Source organism: Nothobranchius furzeri, chromosome 17, assembly GCF_043380555.1.
Source record: "Nothobranchius furzeri strain GRZ-AD chromosome 17, NfurGRZ-RIMD1, whole genome shotgun sequence".
NCBI classification, from domain to species: domain Eukaryota; kingdom Metazoa; phylum Chordata; class Actinopteri; order Cyprinodontiformes; family Nothobranchiidae; genus Nothobranchius; species Nothobranchius furzeri.
This window is the reverse complement of record NC_091757.1, coordinates 28,360,294-28,381,735: the sequence shown is the minus strand read 5'-3', so window position 1 is coordinate 28,381,735 and position 21,442 is coordinate 28,360,294. Positions and strand designations below refer to the sequence as shown.

General features: G+C 42.7%; 2 protein-coding genes and 1 long non-coding RNA gene across 3 annotated transcripts; all 3 read right to left on the bottom strand.

The window, feature by feature from the left end:
• Positions 1-1,456: 1,456 nt before the first annotated feature.
• Positions 1,457-3,918, bottom strand: LOC129152935 (uncharacterized). The gene is made up of 4 exons (XR_008559173.2): positions 3,781-3,918; positions 1,974-2,074; positions 1,682-1,857; positions 1,457-1,596 (listed from the first exon to the last, which is right to left on the bottom strand). It is a non-coding gene; the product is annotated as an uncharacterized lncRNA (long non-coding RNA).
• Positions 3,919-4,686: 768 nt separating this feature from the next.
• Positions 4,687-7,407, bottom strand: LOC129152934 (tubulin beta-1 chain). Its single transcript, XM_070546357.1, has 4 exons — positions 7,132-7,407; positions 6,255-6,363; positions 6,028-6,138; positions 4,687-5,953 (listed from the first exon to the last, which is right to left on the bottom strand). The coding sequence occupies exons 1-4, from the start codon at positions 7,186-7,188 to the stop codon at positions 4,893-4,895; spliced, it is 1,338 nt and encodes a 445-aa protein (XP_070402458.1). The 5' UTR covers positions 7,189-7,407; the 3' UTR covers positions 4,687-4,892.
• Positions 7,408-10,477: 3,070 nt separating this feature from the next.
• Positions 10,478-17,695, bottom strand: rad9b (RAD9 checkpoint clamp component B). Its single transcript, XM_054731789.2, has 11 exons — positions 17,576-17,695; positions 17,210-17,280; positions 16,952-17,093; positions 16,746-16,844; positions 16,459-16,558; positions 16,067-16,173; positions 15,841-15,947; positions 15,691-15,755; positions 15,360-15,482; positions 14,016-14,187; positions 10,478-11,032 (listed from the first exon to the last, which is right to left on the bottom strand). The coding sequence occupies exons 1-11, from the start codon at positions 17,607-17,609 to the stop codon at positions 10,907-10,909; spliced, it is 1,146 nt and encodes a 381-aa protein (XP_054587764.2). The 5' UTR covers positions 17,610-17,695; the 3' UTR covers positions 10,478-10,906.
• Positions 17,696-21,442: the final 3,747 nt, after the last annotated feature.

The following is a 21,442-nucleotide window of genomic DNA, read 5'->3' as shown; positions in this document are numbered from 1 at the left end:
CATTACAGGAATACGACAGTCCCAACACATTGTAGAACACATTTAGACCACATACATTACTATAATATACTATAGCAATAAATCTGATGTAGTAATGCAACCCACTGCATTAATATAAGCAGTTTTTACCTGACAACGGCACAACACTGACAGTTTTAGGCAGAATATTTAAAATTTAACTAAAATGCACTGAAGTTCCAAATCATTGACTACACGTGTCTGCAGCACGATTAGACCCTCGTTCATGTTGTTTATCAGCAAAAAAAAGTTGGTTTGGGGGTGGCTTGCTCTTTAAGTCCTACAAGAAGCCCTAAGGTCGAGTCGTAATATCCATTTTAAAGTGGTTCTATGAAAGCCAGAATTCTGCTCCAGCTTACCTTGAAGAAAATATGTCGCTGTTTATGCTTTGAATGATGGTCTATTATGTTCAGTAGAAAACATTTTACAGTCATTACTTTATATTTTTATGTGAAGACAGTACATGCATCTATAACCCAGTTTATCTGGCTTCTATAGCCTGACTAATAGCAACTAATTAAACAGAAAATTTTCTATTAAACTGTACGGTCAACACAGATAAAAAAGTGTTAATTGTGAAAAATGATCACCAAACTCGTACAACATGTATAATGGCATTTTTAATAAAGCCTTTTACCAACATCATGTTGAGTCATTACATATGCACAAATAAGCTGAATCATTAATTATGAGTAATGTACTCAAGACCTAATGAAACTCTTTTGAATAACTTTATTTTGATTATTATTAAAATAAAACTTGTCAGTGGGTTAAAATTTGAAATTACTAATTTTAGGGTTGGATAACATTTTAAAATGTAATTTTTCATCTCTATATTTTTGGTTTAGTTCAATATTTCTATATTTTAATAATCCCTTTATAGGTTGATTATCTTACATGGTTGGCTGCGCTGCATATAGCAATCGGTCTGAGGGAGAAATCAGAATTACGGCGTACCCAAAGACGCAGAGAGAAGAAGAAAATGGTTGGCTCAAGTCAGCAGGAGCAACCTCACCATGAGCAGAGATCACAATATCAAAAAGCTGTGTGCAGTGAGTTTAACGTGCACTCTCACATGTTTTCTATCAAGGCTCTACGTTTTGTTCTCAACTGCACAAGGCTGCAATTAAACTGTTAAATGTGGCAGGAAATAAACTAATACACCACTCTACAGGCACATTTTGGGGAGGGACAGTTTACTAAGCTTAGGCAAGGCAAGGTGAGACTCAGGGCTGATGCTGTGTTTGTTCATCGCCCTGAACCAAGCAGGAGGAAGGACCCCGCAGCAGAACAACTGCATGTTGATCCACTGACCAGTGACCACACACGTTGTACTCAAGTAAACTGTGGTACCAATCTTTTGAAATATTAGACATTTGTATTTATTTTATTTAAAATGATTCTTTATTCTAACAGTGCCATTATAATTTCAGAGAATGAGGAAAGCAGCAGCAGCAGTGAGGCAAATGAGATGAGGGAAAGTGAAGGGGGGACATCCCAGGAAGCCATGAGGAGCCGGCGTCAGGGCCAGGAGGAGAAAGGAACAGGCTCTGCAACCAGGGAACCCAGCTGGAAAACCTAAGGGAGGAAATAGAAAGTCAAAAAGGCATGAAAAACACAAGAGGCATTAAATGGAGTAAACAGACAACCAAAAAGGTCGTACAACTCCGTTTTTCAGTGGGTTCAACAGTCTGCAGGTTTCTTCAGGACATGAGTATCCCTCTGCCTGATGTTTTTTATATTTTTACATTTTTTTTGTTTTTGTGAAGCGCCTCGTGATTTTAATCTTGAGAGGCGCTATAGAAATGATATTTTCTTCTTCTTCTTCTTCTTAGAACCCTGCAAAGACAAATGCAGCCCATTAAGCTGGAACCAGGTGTGTTAGGAGAGGTGTGTGACATGCTCAGTTTGAAGGTTAAAATTCTGACAGAGATGGAAAGAGAGTGTGTGCTTACTGTGGATGAGATGGCAATCACTCCAGGTGTGCATCACTCCATCACAGACCCAACTGGGTTTTGCCACCACCGTTGTTCCTGGTCAGCTCTCCGCTCAGCCACTATGAAAACATGAAGATGGACACACAGCACAGTTTAACCTTTAATGGTTACATAAGATTTTTGTTTTAGTTACTCTTTGACATTTATTTATTGATAGTTGTGTTATTGCTAATTCTTATTTCTTGTCATTCCTTAATAACAAAATTGCAAATGCTGATATTATAAAGCAAGTGGAAATGCTCCCTAACGAAGAAGTTCTGATCAGATCCAGCCAGGGTTCTGGTTCTGGCCATAGATGATAAACTATGACAGATAAGAAGCACAGCATTCTGACAGCTATTATATATGAGGTCCTGACAGCTGCTTCACACATTTGACTCACCTAATAGATCATCCTGAGCAATGAGAGATTGATCCTTTTTATGGGTAAAACAGTCTCAGACATTTTTATATCATCAAAAACTTCTGATTAAAACGTACGATGGATGGGAAAACCATGGAAAAGAAACTTTTAGATAAGTTTTGGACCTCAAACCCCCTCTGATATCATCTTGGAGGCGGGGCATGAGGAGGAGGGGCCTAACTGCTCTCCTACACTCTGTTGAGGGTTCTAACAGTTCCGCATTAAAGGGGACATATTATGCAAAACTTAGGATTTACATCCTTTAGTGCTGTCGTCTCCAGAAACGAACCTCTGTCCGTTTTCCATAAAATGGTCCCTCTAAATGTAGACACAACCATGTGACTGGCTGCTTCTGCGACTATCTCGTTGTAACCTGATCTTAGCAACAGAAAGGACACAACACTGGGGAGAACATTTACGAGAGACTGACATGGAGAGCCTAGCAGGAGCTTCTAAATATCTACTTAATAGTCCAGTCTAGAAATATCACCTCTTTCACTGCTGTGTCAGGGACACACACACACACACACACACACACACACACACACACACACACACACACACACTGGATGTGAGGTCATCACCTTCCTCTGACCTGACACACGAGTACATCCAGGTGTTTGAATCAGGGACAGAAATAGGTGAATAAATACACATCACCTAATTGTGCATCAACAGGTCCTGGTTTCAGTGGCCCTGGCCCAAGGGCATCAGGTCAAACGGAAGCAGAACACAGGAGTGTTTCCAACATGGATAACATCATCTTTCTGGAAACACCAGGACTTCAAACCCTGGACCATGACCCGCTCAACACCGACAAGGACTGAGTGGACCTAGAGCATGCAGCAGGGTAAAGAAGCTTCTTCTCTGGAGGCCACAGCCTGCTGTTGTTCTGCATGCTGAGCACCACCTAGTGGACCAGCTGGAAATGACAGTCTGCCAGACTTAATTCAGAATGCATGAAATAAAAATCTAACAAATGAACCTAGAAACGGTCACTGTAGACAGACATAAACACACCTGTGTTCTGAACGCGTTCAAGATCAGCGAGGCTTAAGTCAGGCCCTGGGGTTCGAGGACCTTTACAGATATGAACCCGGTTTTCAGGGTTGTTTCTGGTCTAAACACTCCAGAGTTTAATCACACAGATAGAAGCAGGCAGCCCTGGGCTCGAGGCTAACACCAAAGTCAATGTATCAAAGGTGTTTACTTCAACAGGAAATTAGTTTGTATTTCTGGTCCAAAAACAATCTGTTTAAATCCTGCAGAACCCTTTTCTGTTCTGGCTGAGCCTGGGTTCAAACCCACCAATTACAGGGAAAGCTCCTAACCCCTGTGTTAGTCAGTTCTGGCCAGACCCACCTGAACAGGAATGCTCCAGCCCAGAGGACATATCCAGACAGGTGCTCCTCAAAGGAGGTTTCATTTAAGTCTCTAGAGCAGCCGAAATCTGGGATTTAAGTGATTCATCCATCTCACGACAGCATCCTGCTCTATGGTTGTATTGTATTGTGCACCAAGGGAGTGGCACTCCAATTTCGTTGCATCCTGTACAATGACAATAAAGGCTATTATTATGGTTGGTCTCTATTCTACCAGAGATCACATCCAGACGCTTTAGTGACCCCATGTGGTGAAACATGCACATCGCCGTAGGTTTGACAGGTTTAAACCAGATTTAGGTTTTTTTTTTTGGTGAGACCCAATAAGTGGTTTGATTTGAGTTTGAAAAAGCCAAAAAATTTCCAACTACATTTTAACTGTTGTATAACAGGAGATCCAGATGAAGTTAAACTGGAAAGTTGCTTTAGAGGACAAGTCCGTGTTTGTAGGTAGAGGATGCATTTGGATAGGGTCATTTAAATGGCCCACCCTCTGGAAGATGCTTAGTTACACGAAAATAATTTCCCTCTCAAGTGCTGTGAAGCTCCCCTACAGCCCTCAGCGGTCACATGCCAGTCCAGACTTGACCCTGTAGGCACCAGGAACACTTCATCCACCAGAATGCACCTCTGGTGTTTTATGCAGGGCTGAATTCCTCTAGAAAACAGGCATTGATCAGGCTGCTCATTTACAAAGCTTAATTTGTCACTCAGTCAAGAACCTGAAATGTTTTATTAGTTGTCCTTCTTTTAGGGACTTGGCTGACTTTAATGTGTTCCTGATAAACCAGATTTAGCTGTAGCTTTGAGGTTGACTATCTACAGTGTAGCATAAAACCAAATATTTAACTGGTGTAAATGCACGTGAGCATTAAAGATCAAACAATGCACCTTCAGAACTTTATTCCGACCTCAGAACATGACATTGCTTCAGACAAACAGCTTCATAGATAAACAGCAATGAACAACATTTGAACAGTATGCTTCGTTACCGAGGCATCACCATAGAAAAGTAAATCAGCTGGAACACGTACATCAGAACTTGGAAAAACAGAAATGTACGACAAACATTTAAACTTCATAACAGCAAGTTTAGGCCAGGTCCTCCTCTCCCTCCTCTTCAAACTCTCCCTCCTCTTCAGCAGTAGCATCCTGGTACTGCTGGTACTCAGACACCAGATCATTCATGTTGCTCTCAGCCTCCGTGAACTCCATCTCATCCATACCTTCTCCTGTGTACCAATGGAGGAAAGCCTTGCGCCTGAACATGGCAGTGAACTGCTCGGAGATGCGCTTGAACAGCTCTTGAATGGCGGTGCTGTTGCCGATGAATGTGGCGGCCATCTTGAGACCTCTGGGAGGAATGTCGCAGACGGCGGTCTTGACATTGTTTGGGATCCATTCAACAAAATAGCTGCTGTTCTTGTTCTGCACGTTCAGCATCTGCTCATCTACCTCCTTCATGGACATGCGGCCACGGAAGATGGCAGCCACCGTCAGGTAGCGCCCATGGCGTGGGTCACAAGCCGCCATCATGTTCTTGGCATCAAACATCTGCTGGGTGAGCTCTGGCACAGTGAGGGACCGGTACTGCTGACTGCCTCTGCTTGTGAGGGGAGCAAAGCCAGGCATGAAGAAATGCAGACGGGGAAATGGCACCATGTTGACGGCCAGCTTCCGCAGGTCAGCGTTGAGCTGTCCGGGAAACCGCAGGCAGGTGGTCACACCACTCATGGTTGCAGAGACCAGGTGGTTGAGGTCACCGTAGGAGGGAGTTGTGAGTTTAAGTGTGCGGAAGCAGATGTCGTAGAGGGCTTCATTGTCAATGCAGTAGGTCTCATCGGTGTTTTCTACAAGCTGATGAACCGACAGTGTGGCATTGTAGGGCTCAACTACTGTGTCAGATACTTTGGGAGAAGGCACCACGCTGAACGTGTTCATGATGCGATCTGGGTATTCTTCACGGATCTTACTGATCAGCAGGGTTCCCATACCGGAGCCTGTACCACCACCGAGGGAATGGGTGAGCTGGAAACCCTGCAGACAGTCGCAGCTTTCAGCCTCTTTCCTGACCACATCCAGAACAGAGTCAACCAGCTCTGCACCTTCAGTGTAGTGGCCTTTAGCCCAGTTGTTACCAGCGCCACTCTGACCTGAAAACCCAAAAAACAGGTTTAATTCCTGCACCGTCTTTGTGATTAAAATATACCAAAAGTCAATTACCCACCAAAAACAAAGTTGTCAGGCCTGAAGACTTGTCCGAAAGGTCCGGACCTGACGGAGTCCATGGTCCCTGGCTCCAGATCAACAAGAACAGCACGAGGAACATATTTGCCACCTACACGGCAGACAGAAGCGTCAATACACACACACACACACACACACACACACACACACACACACACACACACACACACACACACATTTGATGTTAAACTTTTCATTTTCACAAACCTGAAGCTTCATTGTAGTAGACATTAATCCTGTCAAGCTGCAGGTCGCTGTCTCCGTGGTACGTTCCAGTTGGGTCAATGCCATGTTCGTCACTGATCACCTCCCAGAACTAAAGGGGGAAATAATAAACGTTTTAATACAAATAAACGCATCCAACCAGAGAATTGACAGTTTTTTTTTAAACTGGGCAGTTTCCCGCCGGGAGAGCCCGGTGCGCGCGGCCTCGCGCTCTATTGGCTAAGAGCTGATGAATTTGAACGGTCTGCTGCTACGTCACTAACCGCCCTCTGCAGGCAAAAGCCGGGCGCCGCTTAAACCTACCAGCAGGCCTCCGCCGGCCTTATCACCTAGAAACGAGATTTTAAAATAAAAACCATTAAAAGCCCATCGATAGATTTACTACGATGCTGTATGACTGTAAAAGACGATGGGCTGCTTTGATTTATTACGTTATAAGATGCTACTTCCCGTTTTTCCCGTCCGTTAATCAGCGAAATTCACCGAAGAACAATGGTGTTAGTGACTAATATAGCCGTTAATCCTCCTGGGACTAACTTTTTAGATTGTGGATTTAAAAAGATCCGACAAGTCGTTAACTGAAGGACTAAAACCTGGTTTTCACAATAAACACGATTTAAAATCTGTTATTTGTGTAAAATAAGATGAATCTCTCATGATGTCCAACATAAAGTGGATTTTGATTTGGTTTGAGTTAAAGAAATTAGTTTTTCCCTTAAGTAGGACACCATGATTTTCCGGGGTGTGGTTGGGCGCACCGACTGAGCACAAAGCAGTGCCTTGTAAAAGGAAAACTCGATGTTTCTCCATAAGAATTTTAACAAATACATATATAAGCAGGTGTACTTGAGATAGTTACCTTGGCACCAATCTGGTTTCCGCACTGGCCGGCCTGAAGATGCACAATCTCCCTCATTTTGATAGATGTTCGCGTCGAGACGTCAAGTTCTGTCTTTGGCTTTCTCGTTGTTCGCGTTCCGGCGGCTCAACCGCCTATTATATATCTTGCGGCCCCGCCTCTTGGTCGTTGACTTATTTCTATTGGCTATTTTATGGTCACGTGATGACTGACATTATTTTAAACCAATTAGATTTCTTGTTCTTGTTCGCTATTGGTCCGACACGAGTGTCAATCACTTTCATAGCAAACTACTCTTAACGTGGGCTTCCTTGTAATGGCGGAACGGAAATGCGACACAGCATTTTGAATTCAGTAATTCGACAATAGCGCTTTAGCACTTGCTAAAACAGCAAAGGGATTACGTTTGCCGATCAATGTTTTATAATTAGATTTAATATACAGAAAGGATGCCTCGAATGCCGGGTCTTTGCCAACAGTCGACGTGGCTGTCGGTGGTTAAAGCGCTAATAAAGTTCAGTTGAGCAGAAAGGTTGTAGGCGGATTGGCGGAAGCTGTTGTAACAGGGCTGACATGACTACAGCAGTGATTTCGGTCCGACTCCGCCCTGCAGCTGCTTCATCCCTAACCACAAGCACTAGACCAGGTGAATGAGTCAGCATCTGGAGGTTGAGGCTTTTAAACATCAGGAGATCACTTCTGTTTTTGAGCTGTTTGAGGCTTTGAAAGCTGTGGAAAATGAGGAAATTAAAATCTTAGTGCCAGGAGAGGATGTGACTGCAGACTGCAAGTTTGGGATTTTAAGGACTCGGATTATGGGTTTTTCATGAAGCTGTGCAGTTTAGAGATTAAGAAAAATGTGTATGGATTAGCTCTTGTGTGGACTTGTACAGGCTCTTTAGATCTGAAATCTCTCAGCACAAGTGTTATGTAGGCCATGCTTATAATTTGTGTGTGTGTGTGTGTGTGTGTGTGTGTGTGTGTGTGTGTGTGTGTGTGTGTGTGTGTGTGTGTGTGTGTGTGTGTGTGTGTGTGTGTGTGTGTGTGTGTGTGTGTGTGTGTGTGTGTGTGTAACGTGACACACAAAGGCCTTCTCTGTTAACTGTAACTGAGAGGACAGGGCAGGATTCAAGCAAATGAGCACCTTATTAGCAGTCAGCTGCTCAGTGTTTTCAGGCACACCCGCAGAAATATGACAGGATGATCACTTCATGTGTAATGAACCCTGAGAAGTCCAGGTTTAGAGACAGTGTCCTGTGTGGTGAGGGTGACGCCACTCACAGCTCATCTGGATTTCAACCTTTAAAGCTGCATTTAGGTCTAAAATATAGACACAAATGAAGCAACCCTGATCTGGCGGATGTGATTTTATGAGAGCACAGTGCTGCTGAGAAAATGGCTTTGGGTTTAGAACCAGACAGACTGACCAGATATTCCTGACTGCTCTTCCGAACAGCCATGCTTTGTTAGAGGCAGTTTCCTTTCATGTCAGCCTCATTTGCTCGTCTGCAGTCTATTTCCTTTGAGTGCTGCCTGATCAATTATTCACAGATCTCCAACTTTAAGACGGATGCACTCATGTATGTGTATGTTGATGGATAGAATCGGGTCAACAGTAATTTAATCCAAGGAAAATCCTCTGTGTCCTGGGAGTAGATCTGTGTTTTTCTGAAACCAAGTACAGTGCAGTGCTACGATGATTGGGTTGTCTCTGATGCAGCATGCAGGGCAAAACTGTTCAGCTGCTGCTGCATCTTGTGATTCAGCATCTCTCAGGACACTGCAGCAGTCAGCACTTCTCTCCCAGCAGCCAGATCAATACCACTAAAAGGAAACAGATGCTGGGAGGGGGGGGTGCAATGCTTTTACAAGATTGCATGACTTAATCTGACCATACAACATGGCCGCTTGGAAACTGCAAAGAAATCTACTACAGGAGAAATATATGAAGAGTGATGTTTTATTATTTCTTCATCTGGATGGTTTCTTCATCCTTGCATGTCTTCTGGGTAAAGAGGAGGTCTCTTCAGAAGCTTATTGGAAATAACTCAGTTCATCAGGAGCATGATACACTATTTATGTTTTGCTTCGGTAACGATTTCCAACAGGGCATCTAAACTAAATCACAAGAGACTTTAATTCTTGGTGTAACGCTCATTTCTGGAAGTTTAGAACAAGAATGAGAATAAAAATAAATCTAGCTTGTCTGAACATAGAGCTAGATGGCCTCTTAGTTGTGACATATCTAATAATCAATACATCTATTTACCAAATCAGATGCATTTGTGATGTTATTAAATGTTCTGACTGTGTGAGCTCAGGAGTTGCTCTAGACTGGTGTAAACAGTGTTAGCATAGCTTTGACCAAAGGTTAATCTGTCATTTAGCATCTCACTGACATGAATTACTCAGGAAAAGGTGTGTTTGTAACTATTTAAAAAAGTCACACCTAAAAGCATTTAGAGTAGCCAGAAGCTGGGTGACATCACTATTATGGGAAGAGGGGGGACAGGTGTTTGACTGGAACACCTCCTCTTAGGTTACCATTGCAGCAGAGTGCAAGCAGCCTTTTTAGCTCTCTCTCTCTCTCTCTCTCTCTCACACACACACACACACACACACACACACACACACACACACACACACACACACACACACACACACACACACACACACACACACACACACACACACACACACAAACTGGACCCCACTGAATGTGTGTGAGAACAATCGGTTTGTTTGCCTGCAGGTTACACCCTGAGCTGCTTTACTGGAAGACCTTGGTAAACTCAATGGCTCTTTTTATTCTGTGTGTGTGTGTGTGTGTGGATATTCTGGTGCCGCAGCCCACATCACACACTTTAAGAGGTATAATCCCATCCCAGTGTGAGTGAGGAATCAGGAGTTTGATGTGTGGACATACACCAGGCGTGTTCATGTTCAAGCCTTTATTACACCAGCCGACAACCACCCGGAGCACCCATAGGTTCCCATCTCTAGTGTGACCTGCTGCCAGTGCCGTTAGGGCCAGCTGATCCCACGTATGTTCAGAATTCCAGAGTTGAACTTTATTGCTGGAAGCTAGGAAATTCTGACTTCCGTATTCAAATGCAAGGTAGCTTAGTTACCTCCATCTTGGATATTTACGGGCCTGTGCTTTTCATATTCATGGGAAAGTTGCACACGTCTGCAGGCAGCGCTGCGAGTGCAGGTGCTGCAACAAAATCAAAACCACAACATAGAAAGTTGTTGTGCGGCTTGTTGACACAGGGGAATTTACTTTGGAGCTTTCAGGCAACAGATCTGCTTTGATTTAAACCACAGCGGACCTGAAGCAGGACAGTCATGTTTGTCCTGTCCAGAGCAGAGCCCGTTAGGGGATCTGCTGTTGTCCACAGCGGAGCTTGGAGTCAAAGTTCTCTTCTAGATGTTCAGGAGCTTATCAGAATTTCTCCAAAATGTTACAGAAGAGATTAAATAAAGAATGCAGGGATGTTGTTTTTATTTACAAGTAACAGATGTGAACACTATCTGATCAGTAGTTTAACACGTTCTTCTAAAACATCCTCAACACAGCCAGGATGTCTGAGCCTGAGATGTTCAGAACCAGAACCATCGATGTCTCAGGTTCTTCTGACATCAGACACACACGCTCACAAAGTTGGTCACACGTTATGAGATGTACCTGAGCCCAGTTTCAGGAGAATATCTGACCAGTTTGGGCAGAAATTAAATCCAGTTGTAACAAACATCACGTGTGACGGCTGTGAGCTCACAGTGAGAAGCTGTCTTCATCACTTTTCTCTTCATCACTGCAACACACAAGAACAGGAAGTGTGTCTGCACAGCCGCCATCATGGTGCTCAGTGGACACGGCTTTAAACAGCAGAGAGCAGGCCTACAGGGAGGAAGAACAAAGACAGAATCCCTAAGGACTTCAGGTCAACCCAACACTCAGTTAGGCTCTATGAACTGGTCTTACTGGGACGTTTGGGATCACACAGCTGCAGCTATTTATCAGAATTAAGTGGATTTACTTTTCTCATAGTTTATCATCCTTAAACAGAAGCAGAAGGCATCCTAAATCTGATTATTTATCACAGACAGTACATCATAACTGCCATACTTGTTCAGAGGGAAACTGAAAACACGCCAAGAGTTTCACCTCTTTTTCAGTCACTTTCTTTAAATAACATTCCATTTTCATTGGTTCTTCACAGTGTTACATTAAAATGTGTCCAGTGGCTCAGAACATATCTGCCAACAAACTGGGTTAACGTCATTAGTTAACTTAGTTCAAGTTGCAAGCAAAGATGGTGCACTAACTTTGGGGATAAGTCATCACTAAGTTTTAGTTCCATTTCTCTAAATCAGACTGAGTTAGAGCTTTTTTTGTTTTATCCACATTATTCCTAGCCCCAAGATCCTTTACGAGAAATATGTGACCCACTTCCTGTCTGGTGTTTGTTTCCATGGAGACCATAAGTGGATAATGCCATCCGTTCATGCTAATCCACTTTTAACGGTCTTTTTGGAGACGTGAACTAAGACCGGGTCCTCGTGCACCGAGTAGTCCGAGGTGCATGTTCCAAACGTCGCTCTTGTCGCCACAAACGTAACGTTCTCTGGTTGTTAGTACAACGGCAAACGGCGCAGCATGTTCCCAAGCCACGCAGTGACATTTTCCAGGGGTAAATCATTTTTAAATCCTCTAGGAACGTTCACATAAACCGCTACGTGAAACAAAACCTCACCAGTGCTTTCCCCAGTTCAAAATCTATTTTCCTCTGTGTCCGCTGACTTGTGTAGCCAAATCCTGCAGTTTTTCTTAAATAAGATTACTGTAATCAGAGCTCAGATTCACCAAACCAACCATGTTCCAGATTCATTTATCCCCTCTCACGGGCAACTTCAAAGCTTTCAGCCCATCTCTTTGGCCTGTCTAGAAAAAAACTGTTGCAGCCATGAAACCCTCTGGCTCCCCAGATGATGTTATCCCACCTCGACTCCTGAAAGAGGTGTTCCCTTTAATTAGCAATAACGTGCTAGGCATTATAAATAGTAGCTTGACATTGGCTGAAGTTCCTCGTGCCTTTAAACACGCGGTTCTACAACCAATCTTGAAAAAACCCGGCCTCGATCCCACCGATTACTCTAATCTACGACCAATTTCCAAATTACCGTTTTTATCTAAGGTCCTTGAGAAAGTAGTCTATGCACAGTTGGTGAACCATCTAAATGAAGATCAGGTAATGGACACCTGTCAGTCTGGTTTTAGACAACAGCACAGCACTGAAACTGCTCACGTTCGGGTGTTTAATGACATTTTTCTGGCTTTAGATTCAGGTTTCCATGTGGTTCTGGTACTTTTGGATCTATCTGCAGCATTCGACACGATCGATCATGACATTTTGATCACAAGGCTTCACACTTGGGCTGGCATTTCAGGCACTGCCCTGGATTGGTTTAGGTCATATTTTTGTAACAGGTCTGCTAGGGTCATGTTGGACGGCTGTTCATCAGAGTCACAGCCTCTACGTTGGGGTGTCCCACAAGGTTCAATTCTCGGCCCGTTACTGTTCAACCTCTATATACTGCCCTTAGGAGCCATTTTCAGAAAGCACGCTGTCTCATACCATCTTTACGCTGACGACTGTCAAATCTACTTTTCATTTAAGCCAACTCAGTCAACGCAAGTTCTGTCTGATTGTATCCTTGAGGTCAAGCAATGGCTAGCTGACAACTTCCTCCATCTCAATGACTCCAAAACTGACTTAATCGTTTTCAGTCCTAACAGTATCACGGCAACTCAACAACCTGACCTCAACTATCTCTCACCTAATGTATCCTCTGTAATCTCCAACCTTGGAGTAAAAATGGACCAGGCTCTGAAGATGGATGCCCAGGTCAATAACACAGTTAAATCATGTTTTTACCAGCTAAGACGCATCTCAAAACTAAAGCACATCCTGAGTGTACGTCTTCTGAAATCGGTGGTCAACACTTTCATCACCTCAAGGCTGGATTACTCAAACTCCTGCTTTTATGGCATCAGTAAAGCAGCTCTCTCTAGACTTCAGCTGGTCCTGAATTCAGCAGCTAGGTTGCTGACTGGAGCTGACAGAAGACAACACATTTCTCCAATTCTGAAATCTCTCCACTGGTTGCCCGTGCAGTTCAGGATAAACTTCAAAATTATGCTTCTCACTTACAAATCCTTGAACCATCAAGCTCCTCCATATCTGTGTGAACTTGTCCATTACTACAACCCGCCGCGTGCTCTCAGGTCTGAAGATAAGCTCCTCCTAGCTGTTCCCAATGCACGTTTAAAAAGCCGTGGAGAAAGGGCTTTCTCTGTCTGTGCACCAAAGCTGTGGAACGCATTACCACTGCTAGTGAGGCTAGCACCAACAGCTAGCATTTTTAAATCACGCCTGAAAACTCACTACTTCAACCTAGCTTATACAACATAATTATGAACCTCACTGACATCTGCACTGTTTATAAACTGACCCCACAATTATCGACTTCCGTACTATTGAGGTTCTTTGTAAAATGTTTTTTTTCCTATTTTTACTTCACCCTGTGTCTTAATGATTTTTAGCTGTTATTTTTGGGAATTTTCTTGTATTTCCTTTTTATCTTTTATCTGTGTTCGACATGTTTATATAACGCCTGTTTAATTAACCAACATTTTTAGTGTACAGCGCCTTGTTTGGTTGTAATGCCTTGTGAATGCGCTTTATAAATAAAATTGGATTGGATTGGATTGGACCATGCAAACCAATGGCTAGGCACCCACCTCCGATACCTCACCAAATGTTACTCACACCGTTACTGCATGAGCCGACCCAGGAATAAGGTGGATAAAATTAGTTGACATTTCCAGTCAGGTAGACGGGAGTAGTGGCGGTACTGCCACAGTCCTCACTGAGGCTGGTAGGTGTGCTGATCCGAGGCAGGAGCCGCATCAGGTCAGGTGAGTTGGTTATCGGGCTGCCCTGGCTGGATCTGATCAGATCCTCCCCATCAGGATTGTCACACTGGATGTTGCTGTCACACACACACACACGCACACACACACACACACGCACACACACACACACACACACATACACACACACACACACACCTTATTAATGCATGGATCAGGTGGTGAGTCCTGACATTAGCTCCAGCTGAGCAGCTCCTCCATCTGTAAACACTAACAAGATATGTCTGACGTGTGACTCGTGAGTGTGTGGGTTATCTCTGAGCCTGCTGAGGTCCTTGTTGCAAAGGCATGTCTGACACAGGAAGTGGAGACAAGGACAGGGCCTTGGTGCTGCATTAAACTCATAAAACAACAGAAACATGACGGTTTTACTTTAGACAGTTCACACAACAAACATGTTCTTACAAAGTTACTTTTAATTTGATCAAGTGTTACGTGCAGTGCCCCTTTTCGGCCACAAGATGGCCTCAGTGCCTTCTGCCTCGCCCATCTCCTAGTGCTCAGCTGGTTCAGATCATGGCTGATCACTTACCAGCTGTTAAAAAGCTGCTTTCAGCCATCAGTTATTTGAGAAGGTCAAGGATAGTGCAGACTGGGAACAGTTTGGGCTATTCTCGTCTCCTCGGGTCGCTCTTCGATAATATTCAATTCAATTCAATTCGGTTTGCTCGTTAGTTTTGATAGATAACTCGTTTGGATTTGGGATTTAGGATTAGACTGTTTGACTTCTTGACCTCGGACCGTATTTTGACTTGGGATTTAGGATCTCCCCAGCTAATAATATTCTCAGTTGTTTTCTCCCCATCTCCTTCTGGGTTGGCGCTTTTCATTTCTCCTTTTGAATATCTCAGTTTGTTTGTATATAGTATTGCCTTTTTAGTTCCTTGTAAATATCTCGTTCATTTTGTAATAAAAGTCTTGTTTTTTAAGCGACACAGCACTTTGTTATTTCCCCACACACTAATTTTATTACTCCCCTCCTCATCTCTCCTGGAGAGCCGGGGACGTAATACAAGTGGGAGCATGAGGAGCAGAGAGGAGGGTTTTCAGACAGTCTCACTGACCGGTTTCTACACCAACACCACATGTCCAACACTTGTCCTAAACATCCTCCTTACAGTGACCAGGCTGGCTGCAGGAACACTGACTCTTAGGAGGCCACAAACACACAGAGAGGAGAAAACAACATGATGGCTGATGTAGACAACTGATGGATAGAAGAGCTTGTTACCTGGGTGGAGTGGAGGTTGGAGTTTGTGGATGTTGGGATGGAGTCTGGCTTTCAGTGTCAGTAAGAGTGGCAAGAATTACAGTGGCCTCTAGGATCATGTCTTGCACAGAGAAACACACGGGTCTGGAAAAGGCAACAAATAACACACTAACAGACGCCTGACAGAAAGCATCACCGTCAGCTGGAAACATGGTGATAAAGCTGATCAAAAGAATGCACGTGCCAAATAAACATGCAGATTTTTGCAACTGTCTGGAGGTACCAGGTTTGGAGGTCACACTGCTTGGTAACACACAGCTGATATAGTCTGAGATGTGAATGGAAAACTTACCTTCCCGCTGCACCAAAGTGGACGGACACAGGAAGGGATCGAGCCTCTGCAAAAGCCAATATGCCCTAAAACATAAAAAGTGAAGATTTACTGGGAAATGCTCAGACTGTGACACACACATTCACACACACACACACACAGCCCCGTTACCCTGAGTTCCTTCAGGCAGAAGGTTATGTCTGAGTCCTCTCCGCTCTGAAAGTATCCAAACTCATCTGGATGTAAGGACATCTCGGTGTGCATCACCTTCGTGTGAACTGTGGCACATGACCTGTGCTTGAATCAAACTTTAAGAGTTTATTTCACTGATTTGAATCTGATGAATGCCATTATCAGACCTTGTGCAAAAGCAAAGCACAACACAGCCTTAGCTCACCATTTCGTTCCTCATGGTAGTTTCTCAGACAGACTTTCAGTGGAGTCATGGACAGAGTGACTTCCTCCTGAAACGCTGAAAAGTGCATCACCATATCACTGAGGAGCCTGCAAAAACAGAGAAAACGTGTGTAAACCGACAGGGAACCGATTCTACTTCCTTGACTAAACTTGGCTTTTGAGATTATGTCTACTCTTGATTGTTTGGGTGTCTGAAAAGATCTGCTAAATCCAGGTGGCTGTGAGCATGCTTCTGATGAACTCTGTTAAAAATATGGGATTACGTGTGTAATTTATAAAACAGTTTAATTTAATTAAAGGGTTGAAAGTTTTCTGATGCAATTGTGTTGTAAAAAGGTAGTTATATCAACCACGGTTATAACAAGTGCAAACCTAGCAGGAGCTGTCAGCACATTGGGACAGAGGTGGGCGTCAAACACTGCTTGTAGAGCCCCACTTTCCTGGAAACCCAAGTTATGGGTTTTAGTGATGTCTAACACAAGAGACCACAGACTTTACTGCCACCAAGTGGTCACACTATGCAATACCATTCTTGAAGCAATAGGAGTCTATAAAGTTAATAATAGTAATAATAAAATTATATTTTCTTTCATTCTTTAAATGCCAATTAAACGACTGGTATAGAAGAGAAAAATCATTTAAAATGTCACCTTCCTCACCATGTCTGCAGAAAAACTGGATTATTACTTGGTCAGGGGAGGTGTTGACTGATATGTGACATTGCTCAATGGAGGACAGACACCGAAATAGTGGTAACACAATGACTTAAAGAACAGACCAGAGATTTAATTAGAAACTATGAAATCAAGAACAGAATGTGTACCATGGTTCTGGTTCAACCATAGCTTTTACTGGTTTAAGGGCGTTACCTTCATGACCATTTTGCATTTTATTTCTTTTCTGTTCTGTTCTGAAAATGATCCCAGGCTGTACTGCTGGAAGAACACTGGCAAGAAGAGGAAACACCCATATGCAGACTGAGCAGAATTCACTGATCTCAGAGCCAGCTGTCAGAAAAGAGACACATCAGTCAGGATAATGGCTAACATCTGGAGGAAAACTTATATTTCTTAAAGAAAAATCAAGATAATCCAAGTTTATTTTCATTTTAGGTGGTGCTCACCCCTTTAACCATGGGATCCAACCACACCTCATCGCCAATCCGGGACAGGGCATGAAGAGCCTTTCCAAAGACTGTAACAGCAAAAACATTCCCACAACTCTAAACCAGGGTTCCCTCAGCATTTTCAATTGTTTCTTCATATAAAGTGGCTTAATTGTGCCTATAATGAAAAAGCTACCCTGTCAGTGAGCCCACAGATATACCTATTCATGTCTGACTGAGCCACTATAGCTAGCACACAAAACAAACACTTAGCTAAATGTGTCGAGATAGCGCTGCTGTTAAGGTAAATGTGTGCTCCAAGTGTAGTTTTCACATATATACTATGTTTTTAGACAAATAATTTAAACTTCGCTTAATTTCTACCTTTAATGCAGTTGCCTTCAATAACACAATTCATGTTTTCAAGCGCGCGGCAAACACATCTAGCTAGCCAGCTAGCTCATGTGGGAGGAGTCAGCTCTGCGCAGGCGTAGAAGGACAAGACAGCGTAAAGTTATTTTTACAAAAATTACAAAATTAATGAACAAAAGACAAATTCAGAGTTTTTTTTAATAGTTTGAGTATTTACATTGTGAGAATGTTGTGTGGAATGAATGTTTATTCTAATTATTTTTTAATTTGTTGGTAAATAAATTAGATTAAATTAATCTAGCCTACTATATGATAAATAAAAAAGCCAAACAATCGGACAACGTAAGGGAGCTGAGCCTCCATATGAGTTTGTACTAATATACTATTTTAAATTCAAGTTCTTATTAATTGTAAACATTTAAAAATGTTATCAAAGGTAACATTGATACATAAAACTCACTGAGGCATAAAAACAACGTGTATAACAAACCATTGCACGCTTGATCCAAGTTCTAACTTGCACTGTTTACAGAATGCTTCCCATCTCAGTTTTGTTGGTGAATCTACCCAGCATCATATCTCACCTGCTGCACTTTCAGTCTCTGAAACAAGATGAACACACAGATCACAAGTGTTTAATACTCCAAAGCCTGCTTTATCCATCTGTGGTACCTCACCCCTCTACCTTAGTTGGTACAATCTTGGTGATTTAGGTATTACACAATGGTAGCTCATCGTCACCAGTGTGTGAATGTGTGTGACTGATTGTATTGTGAAGCACCTTTGGAGGTTGTTGAACCCTAAGAAGGGTTGAACATGGTGGGAACCAAATGGTCAGCTACAAAGATTGGTAGGGACATTTCCCCTACATCCCCAGCTAATATTATGCCTACAAAAACATTATATGTTATACAGTATATGCTAGCATACTAAATGGGGGGTGGGGTCACCCTTCATGGTCTTCCTGTATAAATCCTTGTTGTTACGATAAAAAAAACAATCTGTTAAACATATCATGTAGGAGAAGTGAAACTACAAAATGTGTGCAATATTTGTTTAAACTAAATTAGGCAGGTGTTAACTTTGGGCAGCACACAAAAAGAAATGACATCAATATTTAGTAGATCCTCCTTTAGCAGAAATAAACTCTTCCTATAGCTTGTCTGGATGCTGGTTGAATGTATTTTAGACCATTCTTCTTTACAAAACATCTCTAGTTCATTCGGGTCTGATGCTTCTGAGCATGGACAGGTCTCTTTAACTCACACCACAGATTTTCAATAATATTCAGGTCTGGGACTGAGATGTACATTCCAGAACGTTCTACTTGTTCCTCGGCATGAATGCATTAGTAGATGCTGTGCAGTGTTTAGGGTTGTTGTCTTGTTGCTAGATCCAGCCCCGGTGCAGCTTCAGCTTTGTCACTGATTCCTGGACTTTGGTCCCAGAATCTGCTGATATTGAGTGGAAGCCATGCGTCCCTCAACTTTAACAAGATTCCCAGTCCCTGCACTGGCCACACAGCCCACAGCATGATGGAACCACCACCGTGTTTTACTGTAGGTAGCAGGTGTTTTTCTTGGAATGCTGCGTTCTTACACAGATAACTCAGTTTTACTTTCATTAGTCCACAGCACCTTATTCCAGAATGAAGCTGGCTTGTCCAAATGTGCTTTAGCAGACCTCAAGCAGCTCTGGTTGTGCTGTGGGAGGAGAAAAGGCTTTCTCTGCATCACTCTCACATGCAGCATCTCCTTGTGTAAAGTGCACCAATAGTTGAACACAGTGACTCCATCTGCAGCAAGATGATGTTGTAGGTCTATGATGCTGGTCTGTGGGTTGACTCTGACTGTTCTCACCAGTCTTCACTTCTGTTGATCTGAGATGTTTCTTGGTCTGCCACTTGGAGCCTTAACTTGAACTGTTCTTGTGGTCTTCCATTTTCTCAATATGTTCCTGACTGTGGAAGCAGACAGCTGAAATCTCTGAGACAGCTTTCTGGATCCTTCCCCTGAACCTTGATGGGGAACAATTTTTGTTTTCATGTGACAGTTGTTCTGAGACCCCCATGTTGCTGCTATTCAGAGAATACTCAAAAAGGGAAACTTACAATTGACCCCATAAATACTCTCATGATTGGATTCACCTGTGTATGGAGGTCAAGGGTCACTGAGCTTACCAAGCAAATTCTAAGTTCCAATAATTATTTCTAAAGGTTTTAGAATCAATAAAATGACAACAGTGCCCAAATTTATGCACCGGCCTAATTTTGTTTAAACAATTATTTCACTTTCTGTAAATCCTTTAAACTTTGTTTCACTTCTCAAACATCACTGTGTCTCTTATATGACATGTTTAACTGATTTATTTTATTTTATCAACCAACAATTAATAAAAGAAAACCGTGATTAAGAGCTGCCACTGTAACACGGTGAATAGGCTAAATGTCACATAACAGATACATTAACAAAATCACTGAAACTAGATTTGACTTCTGTAGAAAAACAAAAACATTGCTAGATTCATCTCATCTGGGGTGTTGACATGCTACTCTGAGATTCAAACTCGGAGATTACACTAATGAGTCGAACTTCAAGATTAAGAAATTCTGAACAAATATCCCCGTACAGGCTTCCTGCCATGGGGTCAAAGAGAACAAGCCCAATCTGTTTACACACTTTATTGAGCAACATGTCCAATATACATTGCATTGACACAAACGAGAACAAAATAATAAAAAACAAAACCTACAAGAACCAAAACAAATGGCGCTGTGGTGGATTACCTGGACACCATTTTCAGAGCGTATTGCTTAATGACATTTCAAACGCACCTCATCTGTGAAAATACAGTGAACACCGGTCAGAGGAGGTCATGGTAGGTTGGAAACGTTGTCACATGGAGAGATTAATGTTGACAGCAGTTATGTGATCAAGTCTACACAAATCTACTAACTGTACATGTCAGATTCACCCAGAACGTACTAATGGTGGTTAACTATATAAGCAGAACGTTACTTCAAACCTGGCTGCATGCGCCAAATGACGAAAGTAGTTTTGGTGTCTGTCAAGGATCAATTATGTAATAATAATTATGATTTATAATAAAGAAACACCTCCAACTTAAGATAGACCAATCATTTCTAAACTCCACCCAAAAAATGTCGTCTATGCCCCAGACCTGGGCTTCATTTTCACACACAACCCATTTATACTAGAGAGAATACAAACCCAGATTAAGTAAAGGCAAATCCAAGTATGCATCAATCACTTCAGATGCTCTCAGAAATATGGGCAATTAATCTACCCTGAAACATGAATGTGATGTGACACACACACACACACACACACACACACACACACACACACACACACACACACACACACACACACACACACACACACACACACACACACACACACACACACACACACACACACACACACACACACACACACACACACACACACACACACACACACACACCAAATGCGCCACAACAAAGCAGGAACCACTCTAGTCTAAGTGAACTGGAGCCTATAAAATCACCAGTGTTTCCCAACAGATCAAGAACTCAACCACAAACGTCATCCAATCTGCAATTTGTTTAGACTGAGGTAAACTCAGGTGCCTGTCAACCAGTCCACTGGAGAGATGACTAGAGCCAGGGCGAAATAAAGATGATCCATGGGTTATTATGTGTGAACCAGGAACGTCCCCGTTGACTGGGATGCACACACAAGATTTGTCTCATTGATGGCTAATCAAGACCGTATCAAAGTTAGATCCTGAGAATTTGGCACAAACGTTCCACTACGACTAAGCCTGTGCAGGTCCGTCTATTATCAAACTAAAAGTCTTAACTTGCTGCGTAAGTCC